At 47.4% G+C, this 16690-nt stretch overlaps 1 protein-coding gene across 1 annotated transcript in view; it reads right to left on the bottom strand.

Annotated features, from left to right (window-relative positions):
- Positions 1 to 14904, bottom strand: part of Abhd12b (abhydrolase domain containing 12B) — a 29031-nt gene extending 14127 nt beyond the window's left edge. Inside the window, exons 1-5 of the mRNA XM_006985447.4 lie at positions 14778 to 14904; positions 8399 to 8526; positions 7022 to 7124; positions 3483 to 3602; positions 590 to 620 (exon numbers count right to left, since the gene is read on the bottom strand). Of these exons, the coding sequence (XP_006985509.1) occupies positions 590 to 620; positions 3483 to 3602; positions 7022 to 7124; positions 8399 to 8526; positions 14778 to 14872 (477 nt within the window). The 5' untranslated portion in view covers positions 14873 to 14904. The remainder of the gene's footprint in view (positions 1 to 589; positions 621 to 3482; positions 3603 to 7021; positions 7125 to 8398; positions 8527 to 14777) is intronic.
- Between the last annotated feature and the right edge of the window lie 1786 nt (positions 14905 to 16690).

The following is a 16690-nucleotide window of genomic DNA, read 5'->3' on the forward strand; positions in this document are numbered from 1 at the left end:
CACATACACACACACACACACACACACACACACACTCAGAGGTGTTCCCATGTGTTTACACACACACTCCCAATGTTATTCCCATGTTTACACACACACACATATATTCCCAGTGTTATTCCCATGTTTACACACACACACACATATATTCCCAGTGTTATTCCCATGTTTACACACACACACACACACACACACACACACACACCCAGGGTTATTCTATGTTTACATGAGTACACATATTCCCAGAGTTATTCTCATATGTTTACACACACACACACACACACATACTCCCAGTGTTATTCCCATGTTTACACACACACTCTCTCAGAGGTGTTCCCATGTGTTTACACACACACTCCCAGTGTTATTCCTGTGTTTACACACACACTCCCAGTGTTATTCCTGTGTTTACACACGCACTCCTGTCCCCCTCAAGGTAATGGATGAAGAGAAGGCCACTCACGGGGGACGGATCTCTCAGGAGACCATCACACTGAGGCCCTCAAGGGGAACTCCAGACTGTAACGCTGACAGAACTGGAGGGGACTTAGAGTGCTGGTGCTCTGAGATCTCTCAGGCTCAGGCTTACCTTGGCCAGCTTGACTCTGTGAGGAGCTGCCCTGTGGAGGAGGGGGCAGAGGGCGGAAGCACAGGAATTAGGATCAACCATGACAAATTCAATACAAACCTCTCACAATGCCCCCCCTTTTCTGTTCTCTTTTAGATTTTTGTTTTGTTTTTGTGCATCCTGTTGTTGTTATTGTTGTCTGAGAAAGGCTACACTCTGGAGCCCTGGCTGGCCTCAAGTGCACAGAGATCTGTCTGCCTCAGCCTCCCAAGTGCTGGGAATAAAGGTGGGTATTGCCATGCCTGGCCTAACACAGGTCTTTGTTTGTTTGTTTTGTTTTTTAAGATAGGGTTTCTCTGTGTAGCCTTGGTTGTCCTGGATCTCGCTCTGTAGACCAGGCTGGCCTCACAGAGATCCGCCTGCCTGCCTCTGTCTCCCAAGTGCTGGGATTAAAGGTGTGCACCACCACCACCACCACCACCACCACCACCACCACCACCACCACCACCACCACCACCTCCTCTACCACCACCACCACCACCACCCCACAAAGAACTATTTCTTAGTGGCAAGGCCAGCTTGCCTGTGTCAGGGCCAATGACCGAAAGACCCCACCTCCACCTTTCCTTGATGCGCTGGTCTCTCCAGGGCTTCCCAACACAAGCGTTTAATGATGCACTGATAACCCATCTCTGGGTTCTGTGAAGCAGAACTTACCTCTAGGTGTTCTCTGTAAGCTAAAGGAAAGAGTCTAAAGAGCAACTTCAGAACTGGGGGTAGGGGCGAGGGTGGGACTGGATCACCTGCACTCAATTACAATTTGTCTGAACCCCACTAACTCTGCCACAAAGCTCAAGAAGAAATGAAGGAGAAAGACTTGCCTTTGTAAGGACAAAACACCCCCCCAAATGACAGCATCCACACTCACCTCAACAAAGGAAATCAAAGAATTAGCCAAAAGGCAGAAAATCCCTTAAAAAAAAATTAGCCTTAGAGCCAAAGTTGTTCAATGTTAATGAGCTATGGAACCTCTGAGCAGCTAGTTCAAGCTATAAACCCATTTCCTAGAAACAAAAATGGACCCACATTTCAAGTCTATGACTTTAGGAATGGGTTCGGAAGTCCTAAAGTCTCCCATAGATCTGGGGCCTAAATACACTGACTTTGGCCCTTTGACAAGTTCTCCTGTGGCTTCCTGTTGGAGGAATAGGACTCAGTACTCAGCACTGGGAGCTCAGTACTGCTTGCTGACAGTTAGCTGAGACTTCAGGGTAGAGGCTGAGGAGGGTGTGGCCCATGGACCCGGGTCAACTGAGGACAACTTGATATTCATACACAGACACCGGCACGGCAGTCTGGTGTACTGATCCTTTAAATAAACCTACTGTAACACTGTCCAACTTCATAAATCAGAACAATGCTAAACAAGGCCCACTGTTCGGTTTCACTGAAAAAAAAAAAATCTTAGGGAATGCAATTCTAAAACGGACAGAGCGAGAAAGCTCCTGGAGAGACGTGAGAAAGCCATCACCTGACAGAAAATGACAGGCAGAGAGGCACGGGCGAGCTAGCCAGCGGGCAGGTTCCTGAGCCTGTCACTGGGTTTTTGGTTTGAAGTGTCTGTGCCCCACCCCCACCCCCCAGACGTGGGTTTGTGAGACACTGTCCCCTCCCCCTCCCGGCAGAGCAGTCCCCAGCTGATAATCATGTGGGCCAGGGAAGGCTTTGAGAGCACATCAAAGAACAACAGGCTTCTGGGAGGCCAGCTTTGGGACAATGCCAGACAGGGACCACAGGGACTGGGTTGAGGCATGAATACGTGAGAACAGAATCAATCGATCAGAGTCCTCCGTCTCTGTGGTCAGAGTTCCAGGTGACTTCTCTCAGGCCTCAGACTTCAGAGGAAGGGAATTAATGATAAATAAAGGACTCTTCACTATCATTTTCTGAAAGAGACCACCGATGTGGAAATTGCTCTTTGTCTGCCCTTTAATGCACACCTAAACCTTTTCCAGTTATCCACAGGTTTGTCAATCCATGGAGTATTTGGAGACTATTTGGAGATAACATGTATTACAATGGGAATGCTTGTCTCATAGAGATCCATGCACATATTCAAAGAAATGCAGAAAGAAGCTTTTACAGGCCAAATGAAGAGGACTGCGTGAAGCCCTTTGGAAACAATTATTCCTAGCTACTAGGATCAGAAGCGACCAGTCTGAGGCTGAGGCGGGAGTGGCTGGGCAGATATTCCCGCACAAGAATCTGAGGTCCCAGTGGCCTTTGTACAAGACTGTGGTTCTGTCCAGCTTGCTATGGACAGTTCTTCCTGTCACACACAAGCATGAGAACCCCTTCCTCCAGGCTGCTAGCTCTAGTCTTTTCTTGGTTTAAAAACAACTGATTCCATTTGGATTCAATCTATCGTCTTGGATAATCTTGAGGATTAAAGAAACCAGTGGCTTAATTGAAATCGATACGGACCTTTTGGAAGAATTACTATTCCCTCCCTGTCAGAAACAGACTCACATCATTCTACATGCCATGCCGACTGCTTGTTTAAAGAGAAGTCATTTACCAGAACACCATTGCATTTCAAAAAACAAATAGAAATAGGCGAAGGCATGTCTGTGATTGAAAACTGTTTTCAGTCTCCCGTGGCTTAGAAATGCTCTTAATCTCTCAAAAATAGATAGATAGATGATTGATAGATAGATAGATAGATAGATAGATAGATAGATAGATAGATAGATAGATAGATAGATGATAGATAGATAGATAATAGATAGATAGATAGATAGATAGATAGATAGATAGATAGATAGATAGATGACAGGTTGATAGATGATAGGTAGGTAGGTAGATAGATAAATAGATAGACAGACAGACAGACACTCCAAGCAGAGATGCTGACCTGTGTTGTGCACTGCCATGAAGATAAACAATAATTGGGTTCCCATCATGCAGGGCAGCTTCATACCAGCAACGACCCTTCCCCTTGGCGTCTTCTCCCCGGCAGCTGGGGACTGTATGCCTGAAGAGCAAGGACAGCTTTTATAAAACTACAGAGGCATAAACTCGCTTCCTTCCCATAACCTTATTACAGAGATCATATACCAAAGCAACGGCTAAGTGTGTGCATACTTTAACTGAGTAATACACGCATCAGCTAATAATACTAAAACCTAAAAGCACAAAATACCTGAGGAAAATTGCGATTGCTACGGCACCACCCCACACAGGGGTCACTGTTTACTGCTTTAATTCCTGCAACTTTTGTTTCTATTAAGAAATTTGCAAGATTGCAGTTCTTATGTGCAAGCCACTGAAATAGCAACAACAACAAAAACCAGGTTGAAACAAGCAAAAGATAATATTTACCCAGGATTTAAACATGAACCCAAGTTATTCTTCTTTTATCTCTCAGTAACCAATATATTATTAAGACACTCATATAGTTCAATAGTTGCTTTAGTTTTGATGCTCAGATTTCAGCATATGAACACTTGGGGACTTTGAAATAACAATTAAAGATGTTCAACAATGTCATGTGGGTGGAGGTAGCAGCTAATCTTGGTTGCTAACTTGACACACCTGGGAAGAATGAACCTCAGCTAAGGAATACCTTCCATCAGATTGGCCTGTGGGCTTGTATGTGGGATGTTTTCTCAATTGTGAGTCGATGAAGGAAGGCTCAATAAAAAAGATGGCTGATGATGTGGAAACCTAGTGCAGTGGAAACTCCCTGGAATCTATGAGAGTGACCTAGTGAGATCTCATAGTGATGGGGGATACAGAGCCTGAACTGGCCATCTTCTGTAACCAGGTAAGCAGTGGGACTGGGACACCAATCCAACAACAAAATCTCTGTCCTGCTTGCAGGATGTGCTGGGGTAATAGTGCCACAGAACTTGTGGGAGTGGCCAACCAATAAACGGTCCAACTTGAGTCCCATGCCATGAGAGGGAGCCCATGCCTCACACCACCCAGATGGTCAGGAACCAGAGGCTAGACAGCCCAAAGACCCAGGATAGAACATGACTGGGAAAAATGCAATAAAATGATTACTAAAATTCAAACATCATCCAGCAACTGATGGGAGCAGATGTAGAGACCCACAGCCAAATACTAGGTGGAGCCAGGGGAACCCCACAAAAGAGGAGAAGGAGGAAGGATTCTAGGAGCCAGAGGGGTCAAGGACACCCTAAGAGCACAGCCCATAGAATCAACTAATCAGGACCCATAGGGCCTCACAGAGACTGAAGCACAATCACAGAGCCTGTATGGATCTGAGCTAGGTCCTCTGCACATATGTTATGGTTGTACAGCTTGGTGTTCTTGTGGGACTCGTCACAGTGGGAGTGGGGGTGTCTCTGACTCGTTTACCTGCTCCTGGCACCCTTTTCCTCCTACTGGGTTGCCTCATTCAGCCTTGATATGAGGGTTTGTGCCTAGTCTTATTGTAACTTGTTATGCTGTGTTCAGTTGATATCCCTGGGAGGCCTGCTCTTTTTTTGAGGAGAAGTGGATCTGGGGGAGAGGGGAGGTGGGGGGGGGTGCTGGGAAGAATGGAGGGAGGGGAAACTGCAGTTGGGATGTAATGTACGAGAGAAAAAAGAAAGAGAGAGAGGGGAGGAGAGAGAGAGGGGAAGAAAGGAAGGAAGGAAGGAAGGAAGGAAGGAAGGAAGGAAGGAAGGAAGGAAGGAAGGAAGGAAGGAAGGAAGGAAGGAAAGAAGGAAGAGAGAAAGGGGGCTTAAATGTAAACCCAGGAGCAAGCCAGTAAGCAGCCATCCTCCATGTCTTCTGCTTCAGTTCCTGCCTCAGGTTCCTACCCAGAGTTCCGGCCCTCATCCCTCATCCATGGACTATACTTTGTAAGATAACATAAACCCTTTCCCTGTCAAGTTGCTTTAGGTCATGGTGTTTATCACAACATAAAGCAAACTGAAATAGCTCTACCCACCGTTAAGTGATGCTTACTTCAGAGCACAAGTCAGGTGGTTTAAGGTAAGTCTGTAACATACCCCAAGAACCTTCCTAGATTATACACACAAGTTTCTCCTCCACAGACAGATCTCTTTAATTTCTAAGCTACCCAGCTCTGAAGTCACTACTCAAGGGAAGCCACACAGTCTAACTAATGAAACCAAGTGGCCTTGAGATTGTAAACACCAGCCTTCAAGTTCTTCTGTCTTGTTCGGCTAACAAGAGGACCCTGAAAGTGTTGCACTGTATCATTTCACAGGGACATCCAGAACTGGCCAAGAGGCGATGAATCTTCAGTCCTGTCAGTCACCAAGGAACAGAAGCCCACCATCCACAGGACTTCCAGAAACACTGATGCCTCTGACCTCTGGGTAATCTGCTCATGAACATAGCCGTCTCACCATGTGCATGTGGTCAATCAAACAATTGGCTAGACTGTCCTTGAGGATAAAGAAAAAGTTATATGCACTCTTCCCAGAGTTCCTGTTGGAACTTCAGACTCATGGAGATGAACTATAAAACAGAGCATTAGTAATGGCAGCTGAGAGCAAGCAGTAGACCCAACGAGAAGGTTCCCAAGATTATAACAGAAATAAAATAGAAGGCACATGACCTTCTTTGACCTTGATTGGGTGTTTTCTGTGTGCTAGAGTTAGGCTGTGGATGAACCCACCACCAGAGGCTGTCCACCCACGGAAGCTATAGTCTCATTAGGAAGGCAAAAGTAGGCCAGTAATCATAATGTTTATTCCAAGACCATAGGAAGAACTGCCCTAAGCATTGAACACAGATGGCCATAAGTGAGTTTACCGGAAGAGGAAGGGGAGGGGATAGGAAGGTTTCCTGAAAATGACCAAAGTGAGACCCTTAGGTGAGCAACAGTGGGGTGGGGCATGGAGCGTTGGCATAAGGAGGGAGCAGAGCAAGTCCTGGTTGTGGTGTCTGCCAGGAAGTCAGCGTGTCTGCCCATGATGGCAAGGATGGATGGCAGAAGGCAGACGTGGGTGGGACCAGAAGCCAAGAGCGCCATTTTGTACGACTTCAGACTCTAAAGCAAACAGTCTGTAAAGTGGAGCAAGGGGGTTGCCACAATGAAAGGAAAGGTGTACAGAACAGCTTCTAGAAGCTTCCACAGACAGACAGGTCTGCACAGGCAGGCAGCACAACCTCACTTCCTCTATGCTCTTCTTGCAGAAAGTTTTGCTCCATCTCCCCTGACATCCCTCTGTGTGTGTGTGTGTGTGTGTGTGTGTGTGTGTGTGTGTGTGTGTGTCTGTCTGTCTGTCTGTCTGTCTGTCTGTCTGTCTGTCTCTGTCTCCCTGTCTGTCTCTGTCTCCATCTCTCTTCTTTCTACGGTTGATGCACGTGAGAAGACCGGGCCTTCTTAGATGGTTCAGAGGCGAACACATGTGCTTACCACACAGGCACAAGGGCCCAAGTCAGGAAGGCATCAGTCAGCTCACTCACCAGACACCGAGCAGCACCCCAGGCTCAGGCCTGACGAAGAAGTTCACTGTGTGAGCAATTGTCGACTCAGGCTTCTTTAAATCCACAAGAAGGGGAGTTTTATCTGCAAAGCAGAAGTCGTATCAACCCTCAGCACCAGGCTCTGTGCCTGTCCATCCGTTTTCAAAGAAGCTTCACTTATGTGAGCGAGTCAGTTTTAAGTTGCGAGCTAAGCCTTTCCAGAGTGAAAAAGCATTAGAAACCATTTCTCTGAAAAGGTAAATAGAATCGGGCAAAAATAAACCCACGGGGAATGCCATTATCATCAGCTGTAAGGCAAAATATAGCCAGTCCTGACATACAACAGAGGGCGAGAGAGTGAGAGCTAGGACTCCAGTATGGGGTAGAAATCAATCTCTGTCTCTGTCTCTGTCTCTGTCTCTGTCTCTGTCTCTGTCTCTGTCTCTGTCTCTCTCTTTCTTCTTCTTCTTCTTCTTCTTCTTCTTCTTCTTCTTCTTCTTCTTCTTCTTCTTCTTCTTCTTCTTCTTCTTTTTCTATAACTGATGCAGGTAAGAAGAAGGATAAGAAGGCTGAAGCGATGGCTCAGTGGATAATGTGTTCGCTCTCCACACAAGCATAAGAACAAGCGTTGGGCCCACCACGCAGGGCAGACATGGCAGCCAGCCTGAAACCTCAGCAACAGGGGAAAAAAGCAGAGGATTCTGGGGTAAGCTACTGAGACTAGCCAGGTCTGGAAACTCCTCTTCAGCAAGAGAAGAGTGATGAGGAGAGCATTCAGTGTCAACACACACACACACACACACACACACACACACACACACACACACACAAATGCTCGTATACACATATACACACATATGCATACACACACATACTCATACACACATATGTACATATACACACACATACACAAACATTCAGGCACACACATGTACACAAACATACACAGAGACATATACACACATATGCACATACAACAGACACACACGTGCTCACATATTCATGCAGACATATACATATACATACAAACACATTTTCATATACACATATACATATACATACACTCATATACACATATGTGCACAAGCACACATATATACACATACAAACATTCAGGCACACACATACCCACAAACATGCACAGAGACATAGACACACACATGAACATATATACAGACATACACAAAGACACACACACACACTTTCTAGCAGTGATGGATGAATTTGTGCTAACCGTCAATATAGTAGGTTTCCAATCATGTAAGTCTAGCCAGGGTTTTGTGACATGAGACTTTTCTTGTGTCAGGACCTTAAGAGCAGTGAGTTCTTCATCTGGGAGAACTTATATAGGAACTGCCATGAGCAGTACATACTCACAAAAATTGAAATAAATCATCATGTTCACCAGGGGAGGAAAAACGCGTTCTTTGAAAGATTTCCTCGTGAAGCTTCGGTATCCATCAGCAATGTTTCTCACAAGTGCCGAGCAGGCGCGAGGGAAGGATCTGCCAAACATTGAGAGTAAAGTTTTCAAGATCAGCCCCGAGGTTTGTCCTGGTTTGTTTGTCTTTCAAGATTCAAATCCAGGGGCTGGAGAGATGACTCAGCCGCTAAGAGCACTGACTGCTCTTCCAGAGGACCTGGGTTCAATCCCCAGCATCCATGACAGCCCACAACTGTCTGTAGCTCCAAGATCTGACACCCTCACACAGACATCCATGCAGGCAGAAACACTAATAAAAGAAAAATAGATGAATGATTTTTTTTAAAAAAAAGAAATGCCTTAAAAAAAAAAAAAAAAAGATTCAAATCCAATTCCAGAGGCTAACCCTGGCATATAAGCAAAATCCTTCACACAGCTGCTTGTAGCTATATCAAGTGGCACTGCTGGGCAGCCAGGTGAGGAAGGCCATCAGATAGAGCCCCTGCCAGTCCCTGCAGAAGCCCAGTGTGGCTGGAGCAGGAGAGGAAGCTATGAGCATGCATCTGGGTGAGCAGCCCATGGGAGGCCTGGACAGGACCCTGAAGTCGAACACAAACAGCTGCAGTCGGCTTCATCATGCCCCAGCCCAGAGCCCCATTAGCTCAGAGTGAGCAGCCACTAAAATCGTGCGCGCTCTTCTGGCTGGGTCTCAGAAAGCAACCTGTAGACGATCCCCACCTTTGAGAGGAAAAGGACCTGTGAGGACCAGGGACAGAAAAGGACCCCAAGGCACTCCAACAGGGCTGAAGCCAGGGCAGGGTGACGTTGGATCACACACATCCTCCTTCTTTTTTGGATATTTATTTTTATTCTGTGTGTATGTGTGTTTTGCCAGCATGCATGTATGTGTACTGTGAGTGACTCTTGGGCTCTTACATCCTTGTTTTACTGTTCTCTTCAACACCAACCCCTGAAGCTAAGTGCCATGGCAGCCCAGTGATGACTGCCCACTAAGCCCACCCGTCTTAAGCCACATTTTTCATGAAGTTCAAGATGGTGTTCTACCTTTGAGAGGTGAGAGATAAAAAGAATTAGCGCCTTCATCCTGCTTCCCACTTAAGATCCCACCATCCACTGTGCAAATCCTTTTCCCTGTGCCAATTGGTCAGCGCTGATTGCTCAGTGTGATGTCCTTAGAAGGTTGCATTGATCGCCTCTGCTAGACCAGAGCGGATGGGGCAGAAACTGCCATCATCTTGCTTTGCAAATGAGGAGTGTCGCCAGTCAAGACTCCCTCCTTCCCAAGGCCGAGAACCAATGAACGACCCACTGTCCCCAAGTCTGCCTGACCCCAGAATTTTGCCATGATCTCCATCCAACAAGCTGTCACAGACCTACTGAGTTCTACATGCTCCCAGTGCAAGCGAAGAGGACCCCAGGAATGAGGCCAGCCTCCACCAAAATTCTTTCCCCCGAGGAATGGTATTTCATACTCCCTTCCCCCTCTGTCTTAAGAGTCCCTTCCTCCTTAACCTCTTTCCTCTTTTCTGTCCCTGTATTTACAGGAGCCTCCGGTTATGGAAGCAGTCAACCTCTGAACAATATTCCTTCAAGTGTTGATGACTTAAAAACCAAAGCGCTCGTCCATCTCCAAAAGAGGCTTGAAGAGAGATGATGAGTCATGGATTTTGGACAGGTCTGCCAGCAGTGGAGAGCTGTGCAAGCTCCAGGCAACGGGTCGCTCTTCAAATATATCACACATGGGCGACTGCCTACCCACAGAACCAGCAAGAGAGACACGAAGAGGATTGTTTCATAACACTCTAAAATAGCCCCCACGAAGGCAGCGGGAAGGGCAGGGCGTTGTTCTGATTTTAGAGATGAAAATCACAGCCCCAAGATTCTGCTCTGAGCCACACAGATCAAGGCAACTGGGGCAGACAGAGCAGGACTCTGTAGGGGTGGACTTCTTTCCAGTGCACGGTCTCTGCGTTCCTGCACCGTCCCCCTACACACACACACACACACACACACACACACACACACACACACACACACACACACTCTTTGCCCTCCAGGCTCCCCTTAAGTTATCTTTTGAAGGTAGACAGGGTAGTCTCCTGCTAAGTTACCTTTTGAAGGTCTGTCTGCTTGGGGGGCAGAAGCATTGAAAGAAAATATGTTTCTTTCTTTCTTCCTTCCTTCCTTCCTTTCTTTCTTTTTTAAGGAATAATTTATACGGGACCTTTTTCTCAAATAGCTCAAGGCACTTCAGTGAGAGCCACTTAGGAGAGAGAAGAGAATGACCTGATCCCCCAGCATCAATAATGCAAAGGGGCTTCTTTTAATGAAGGGGTTGTCAATTTGACTTCCCCTAGATCGGCAGAGGATCAAAAGTCACCAGTGGCTAACAGACCTGAATTGAGCAGGGGAGGCAGTTTCCGGCCGGTCCTGGCTATAGGCTGGCTACATCAAACAGACACCTTGGATCTGGGGCGTTCTTCACCTATCTCTTGATCAGCTGCAGCCGCAACCACAGGGTGCCTCCGAGGGGCCAGAGGACCTTGCTAGGCCAGTCTTCCCAGTGAAAACCGGCTGAAGCTGGAGCTTATGTAGAGTCCTTCCTGGCCAGAGGGGTCCACAAACCAGCTTTTGGGAGCCCAGATCAGACAATATTCAGGCAAAAAAACTCTTGTTTTTTTAAGACGTGCTGTACCTCCATTCCATTGTTGACTGATGCAGTCAACGCGTGCTGATCAAGGAGTACCAGGTTGTGCCCTCTCCACCAGATTCCACCCCACCCTCTTTGCACCCTGCATGCACTCGGGTGTTTTTTTGGTGACAAACACTCTAGACACAGACCTTCCCTCTGTGGATTTTCCTTTCTGCCCTTCTCACTCATGAGCTTTGCCCTCAGATTGACCCTTGGTTGCTTCCCTATGAGGAGCCTGTCTTCTCCACTACATGCCAGGTCCCGAGACCCACACAGCAGAACACAGTTACTTGGACATCCCTCTGTCCAACATATGTCCAAGCGTAGTCAGTATGTGCTGACCCATACAGTGACGACTGGCAGAGGCACGTGGTTTAAAAGGGTGAAAGCGGTCCTGGGGGTGGCAATGGGGACTTGAGGGCTTCATCCTTTACTTTGTTTATGTTTTAACTGCAGTTGAAAAGTGAGTCCCCAAGAGCTCTGCAAACTCAGGGACTGTTGACCGTTCTGTTTGCTCCTGTGGATGCCGCCGAGTCCTAGGTTACCAGTGACAGATAGATGAGAGGGACCATGGGAAGAATTGGTAAGATCTTCAGCACCCCCAGGAGTTCTCTGTGAACCATCTAGAACAGAAAGGCAGTGGCCAAACAAAGAGGAAAAGAGCCTGTAGGCTTTCTCCTGTCTCCTTTCCTGAGACTAGTTCCCATTTTAAACTGCTTGCAAGTCGAGATTTATTCTCATGGTCCCATTCACCTTAGGTAGTAACCGTATCAGATGAGCTTTTAAAATAAATATACTAGCAGGGAATGTGTCTGGGTTAGTTTTTTTGTCAACTTGGCACTAGAGTTATCTAAAAAGAGGAATCTAAGTTAAAGTGTGTCCACTAGATTGCCTGTGAAACAAGTATGTGGAACATTTTCTTGATTAATGATTGATGTGGCAAGGTCCAGATCGCCGGGCACATACCATCCTTGGGCAGGTGGGTCTGGGTGATTTTAAAAAGCAGGATGAACAAGTCAGTAAGCAGTGTTCCACCCTGGCCTCTGTTTCAGTTCCGGCCTCCAGGTTCCTGCCTTGAGTTCCTGCTCTAACTTCTCTTCCTGACGGACTCTAAACCCTCACCTCCCCAGCTTGCTTTTGGTCGTGGTGTTTTCTCACAGAGATAGAAAGCAAACCAGGACAGGACTAAAACTCAGCCACTGAAGAGAGTGGCTGATTAAGGGGTCTCCCTCCACCTCACACATCACACTAGGCAGAATGGGGCTAGGCATGGTCAGTGCCCTGTGGATACTGGAGCGTTGTCACCTCGGCGTCAGCACATCCCCTCTGCTCAAATGAAGAACTGCACCATTCATTCTTTCAGGAAGCGTCTCTGAGCCTTGAAAGACTCGTCTTTTACTACTTAGCGAGGCGAGCAGCCGAGGGTCCTCTCAACCCTGTTATTAACAACATGGTGGGCTCTCTAGGACTGTAGACTGCAGCTTTGCCTACCTAAGAAATGTTCTTTCCTGCCTATTGAGGGCTAGACAATCAGCCACTCGCTTTATAGAGAACAAATTATGGGGTAGGTGATGGGGTGGGGGGCAGCTTCCCCAGAGCAGCCAAGTCAAGGGGGAGAGAGTGGATGTAACTGGAGCAACGTGATGCTACTCACTCTCCAACCTCTGCTTCGGGGTGGTGGTGGTGAGTAGGAGGGGGCAGGTACAAGAGCAAATGATCCCTGTTGGTCATCATCCCTAGGGCATTCCAAAGTGAGGTCTCCTGTGTGTGGCTGTGATCCCAGAGTAGTTTGTACAAATTAATGCTGGTGGCAATGGCTTTATCAGAGGAACAGCAGGTGGCAATTACAGTTCAGGCGTCGTCAGTCCACCAGAAGAATCTCTAATGGCTGTGTCTCGTTCAAGCGAGGCTTTCGAGAACACAGACTCCAGAATGTATTTTCCTTCTGTTGTCTCCCGACCTGCTGCTGCTACTGCATATATGATGTGGGGAATTCCCCATTACCTGTATTGTATGCGTTTATCTCATGAATGCATCTCATCTCCTGGGCACATTTATCTGTGGGCTGTCAGGAAGATGCTGTATATAATTTTTGACACAGTCAGAGCCTAGTGAGTACCACTAAGAAGCTGCTTTAATCACAGCTTAGAATTATGATTTAGGAAAACACCTGAGGCCAGACTGGCTCAAATTCCTTTAATCTTGATGCTGAGGATTGCAGTTACAGGTTTCTTGTGCACCATGAGATGAAACGAAGCTGCAAAGGAGCTTTAGATTAGACCAGGGGCCTTGCCATCACAGGGACACATGGCTGAGCTGCCTGGCTAGGCTGTAAATACAAAGACAGCCCAATTATAACTAGCTGGCAAATGATTAACTCCTTACACTCATTCCCGACCTCAACTTGTGAAAATAAATTCTGACTAGTCAAGGCTACAGAAGATAACTTGACTCTGTAGCCCCAAGTGGGGCTGCAGGAGTTCCTGTATAATTAGAACTCTTCCAGTGCCTGAAATACTTGGTTGGGATATGTAAGCTGTCAAAGGACATGAGAGGGTTGGAGCAACGAGAAAGAACAACACAAGAGTCACAGCCCGTGAGTGTAATAGTTTGAGAGAAGCCAACATGAGAAGAGAGAGCAACATGAGAGAGGAGAGGAAGGTACCTCAGAATGCGTGTGAGTTCCTCCTCTAGTCCCTAAACATTCCCCAGATAGAAAAAGGTTAGTTTCGGGACTCTGGGCATTCTCTTTGAGTCCTGGTGCAGCCTGGGGCTGGTTTCCCGTGACTGCAATAAATTAAAATGGAACAGGAAGAAGAAATGCAACAAAACTACCAATACCTCCCCATGTCAACAAAACAGAAGTGATATATATACACCCACCTCCTGGGGCTACTGTCCCAAACCCAGCGCTTGGCTCCCATGCAAACAAGATTAGTGATGTGATATTGATCTAAACAACTGATTGGAGATGATTGATGGTTCAGGCCATGGATTCATGGGAGACAATGTTTAAAAGCAAACAAATGAAACACCATGATAAACAGACATTTTCAGACATAAAGAATGTTAAGAATGTACACAGGTAACCCCATAGTGATTTCAATACATACACCTAGGAACTCACACCTGAGGAGTCAGGTATTCATCCCGGCCTGATCTTTCTCCACCTACACAGGCCCTTGACCTTAAAAGATACCACCCCAGATTGCAGCACACCGTATGTTATGGCTGCCTCTATTATTAGTAATATTCAAATCCATCCGGTAGAGTTGCAAATTGAGCAAGGAAGAGAAACCATCTCTTGGGAGTCTCGTTTCCAAAGTCATTTCTGAAAAGTCAAACCTGCCTACCTCTCTGGCCTGGGTAGTATTTGAAGGCTGGGATAAAGCTATCTCCGAGAACTCCTGAGTAAGCAATGATGTAGAAGCCAGGAAGTCATCATCCGTGTCTCCCCGAAAACCCCCCTCCCGCCCCCCAGATCCCAGTCCTAAAGCTTCAGTGCTCTCTAGACCTCGGAGAACCAATGGACCGGTTCAGCCCTATGGCCCCAGCAACTGCCTTACCCCTGCCTGGAACAGCCAGGCTGTGGAGGTGACCGACCCACCAAACACACTCACCGCAGGTTCCTCAGGACCATTTCCCACCAGGAGGCCGCGCAGGCACAGGCAGGGGGCCCAGGCTCCGAGGCTGCCTCACAGTCCCTAGCATCCATCTCTAGGTGCTGCTACCACTGAAGGAGCAGTCACTGGCCACTGTGGCCCAAGCTTGCCCTCTCCTCCCCTGCCGTCCAGATTCCCGCCCTCTTCCACAGCCCAGAGGGAAACTTGGCCACCCGCCCAAGGTCACACTCATCTCAGAGGCTGGGGCTTCCTCCCTGGTTGATCTCGTGCCCAGGCACACAGGTGAAGAATAGAAAGAGAACATATAACACATAGATGCACAGATAACTAAGTACCATTTTGTTTTCTGTTTACTTTCCATTGGTTTTCATTATGTATCCCCACGAGTTTTGGCAGGTGCTTGACTTTGCTGGGCCCACAGAACAAAGCAGAACTTTGTTTTTAAAATCATGACAGTAAGTTTGCGAGGCACAGCTTTGTAAGATCTGCCTGTTCCTTTGGCTCCCTTTGATTAAGATTCAGTTGAGAGACTAGAGAGATGGCTTGGCGGTTAAGAGCACTGGCTGCTTTTCCAGACAACAGCCCACACTTGAGCTTACAAGAGTCTACAGCTCCAGTTCCAGGGGATCTCATGGCCTCTGTGAGCACCAGGCACAAAAGTGGTGCCTAGACCCATATACAGTCAAGACACCCATACATAAAATAACACAATTTTTTAAAAAGGGTCACCTGCCCCGGGGGATTATGAGCTACACAATTACTCCATGTGTCCAAAATGAAAATCTTTCTGGCGTTTTGTTTACTTATCAGTGTATAGCCAAACCCGTCCTTGTGCCAAGAAGCAGACACCTTGAGATCGCTGGCACCTGGTACATGTTACATTCAGTGGTTTTCTCTTAAGAGCGGGAGCCACAGGCCGGCCAGAGAGTGGGGATGAGGAGGGGAAAGATGCAGTGTGATAGCAGCATCCAGGCTTGCTCCTGGAGCAAGGCACCTCGTTCCCAGAAGCCAAATGTGATTCTCTATGGTGTGGGTTCTGAAAGGCTCTGTATTGACTCAGAACCCCCAAGACCAAGATTTATTTGGCACAAAGATTTATTTGCCCCAGAGGGACAGAGGGCAGGAATTAAGAGACAAAGACAGGAGATGGAGAGTGAGGGAGAAGGGGAAGGGGACAGGGGGTAGGAGGGATGTTTGTCCCAGAGAGGATCAAAGGACTGACTGCCTCTGGATAGAGAGGACACAGACGTGGGACATTGGCAATTGGCTGTTTATAAAGGTAAAATGGGAAACTCTATGTTTAGATGAGGTGTTCAATTTTGATTGGGCATGTTAATTCGTGAGCCAAAGGGGGCTTCTGATTGCTGACTTCAATACTTTGATAGCTGGACCTTGGTGGTCAGCCTCAGGAGGAGGAAGTGGCCCGAGAAGGGAATAGACCTTGGGGGCTAGCTTTAGGAATGTAATCTAATGGTTTTCAGCAAGGCAGAGGGAATGGGAGAAGGGCAAGGCCTGCCAGAGCCGCGTGCTCGAGTGGGCTAGTGTCCCTTCAGGTTCTCTGTGGGCTTTGACTGTGAAGCCCCAGAAAGTGTGCAGCGACTCCTCCCCTTGGGAAAAACGGACCCGTCTGTAAGAAAAGGCAGCTATCAAGAAGGGGGTGGTCTCGTGAGGACTAAATCGTCATAGAACTGACAAGGGCAGACTATTTCCTCTTTTAATTACTCTTACAAGTTCCTCCCAGGGGCAATACTGGGCTTGAACCTCTGCCTTCCATGTGCCAAGCAGACATTCTCCCACTGAGCCATATCCCTGGTCCCCTGTCTGTCTAAATCTTGAGATAAGCTCTCACTAAACGACTCAGGTGGGGCCTTGAATTCACTCTTGCAGAGCCTGAGCTTGTGATCTCTCTG

The sequence above is a fragment of the Peromyscus maniculatus genome, chromosome 14 (genome assembly GCF_049852395.1).
Source record: "Peromyscus maniculatus bairdii isolate BWxNUB_F1_BW_parent chromosome 14, HU_Pman_BW_mat_3.1, whole genome shotgun sequence".
Lineage (NCBI taxonomy): Eukaryota > Metazoa > Chordata > Mammalia > Rodentia > Cricetidae > Peromyscus > Peromyscus maniculatus.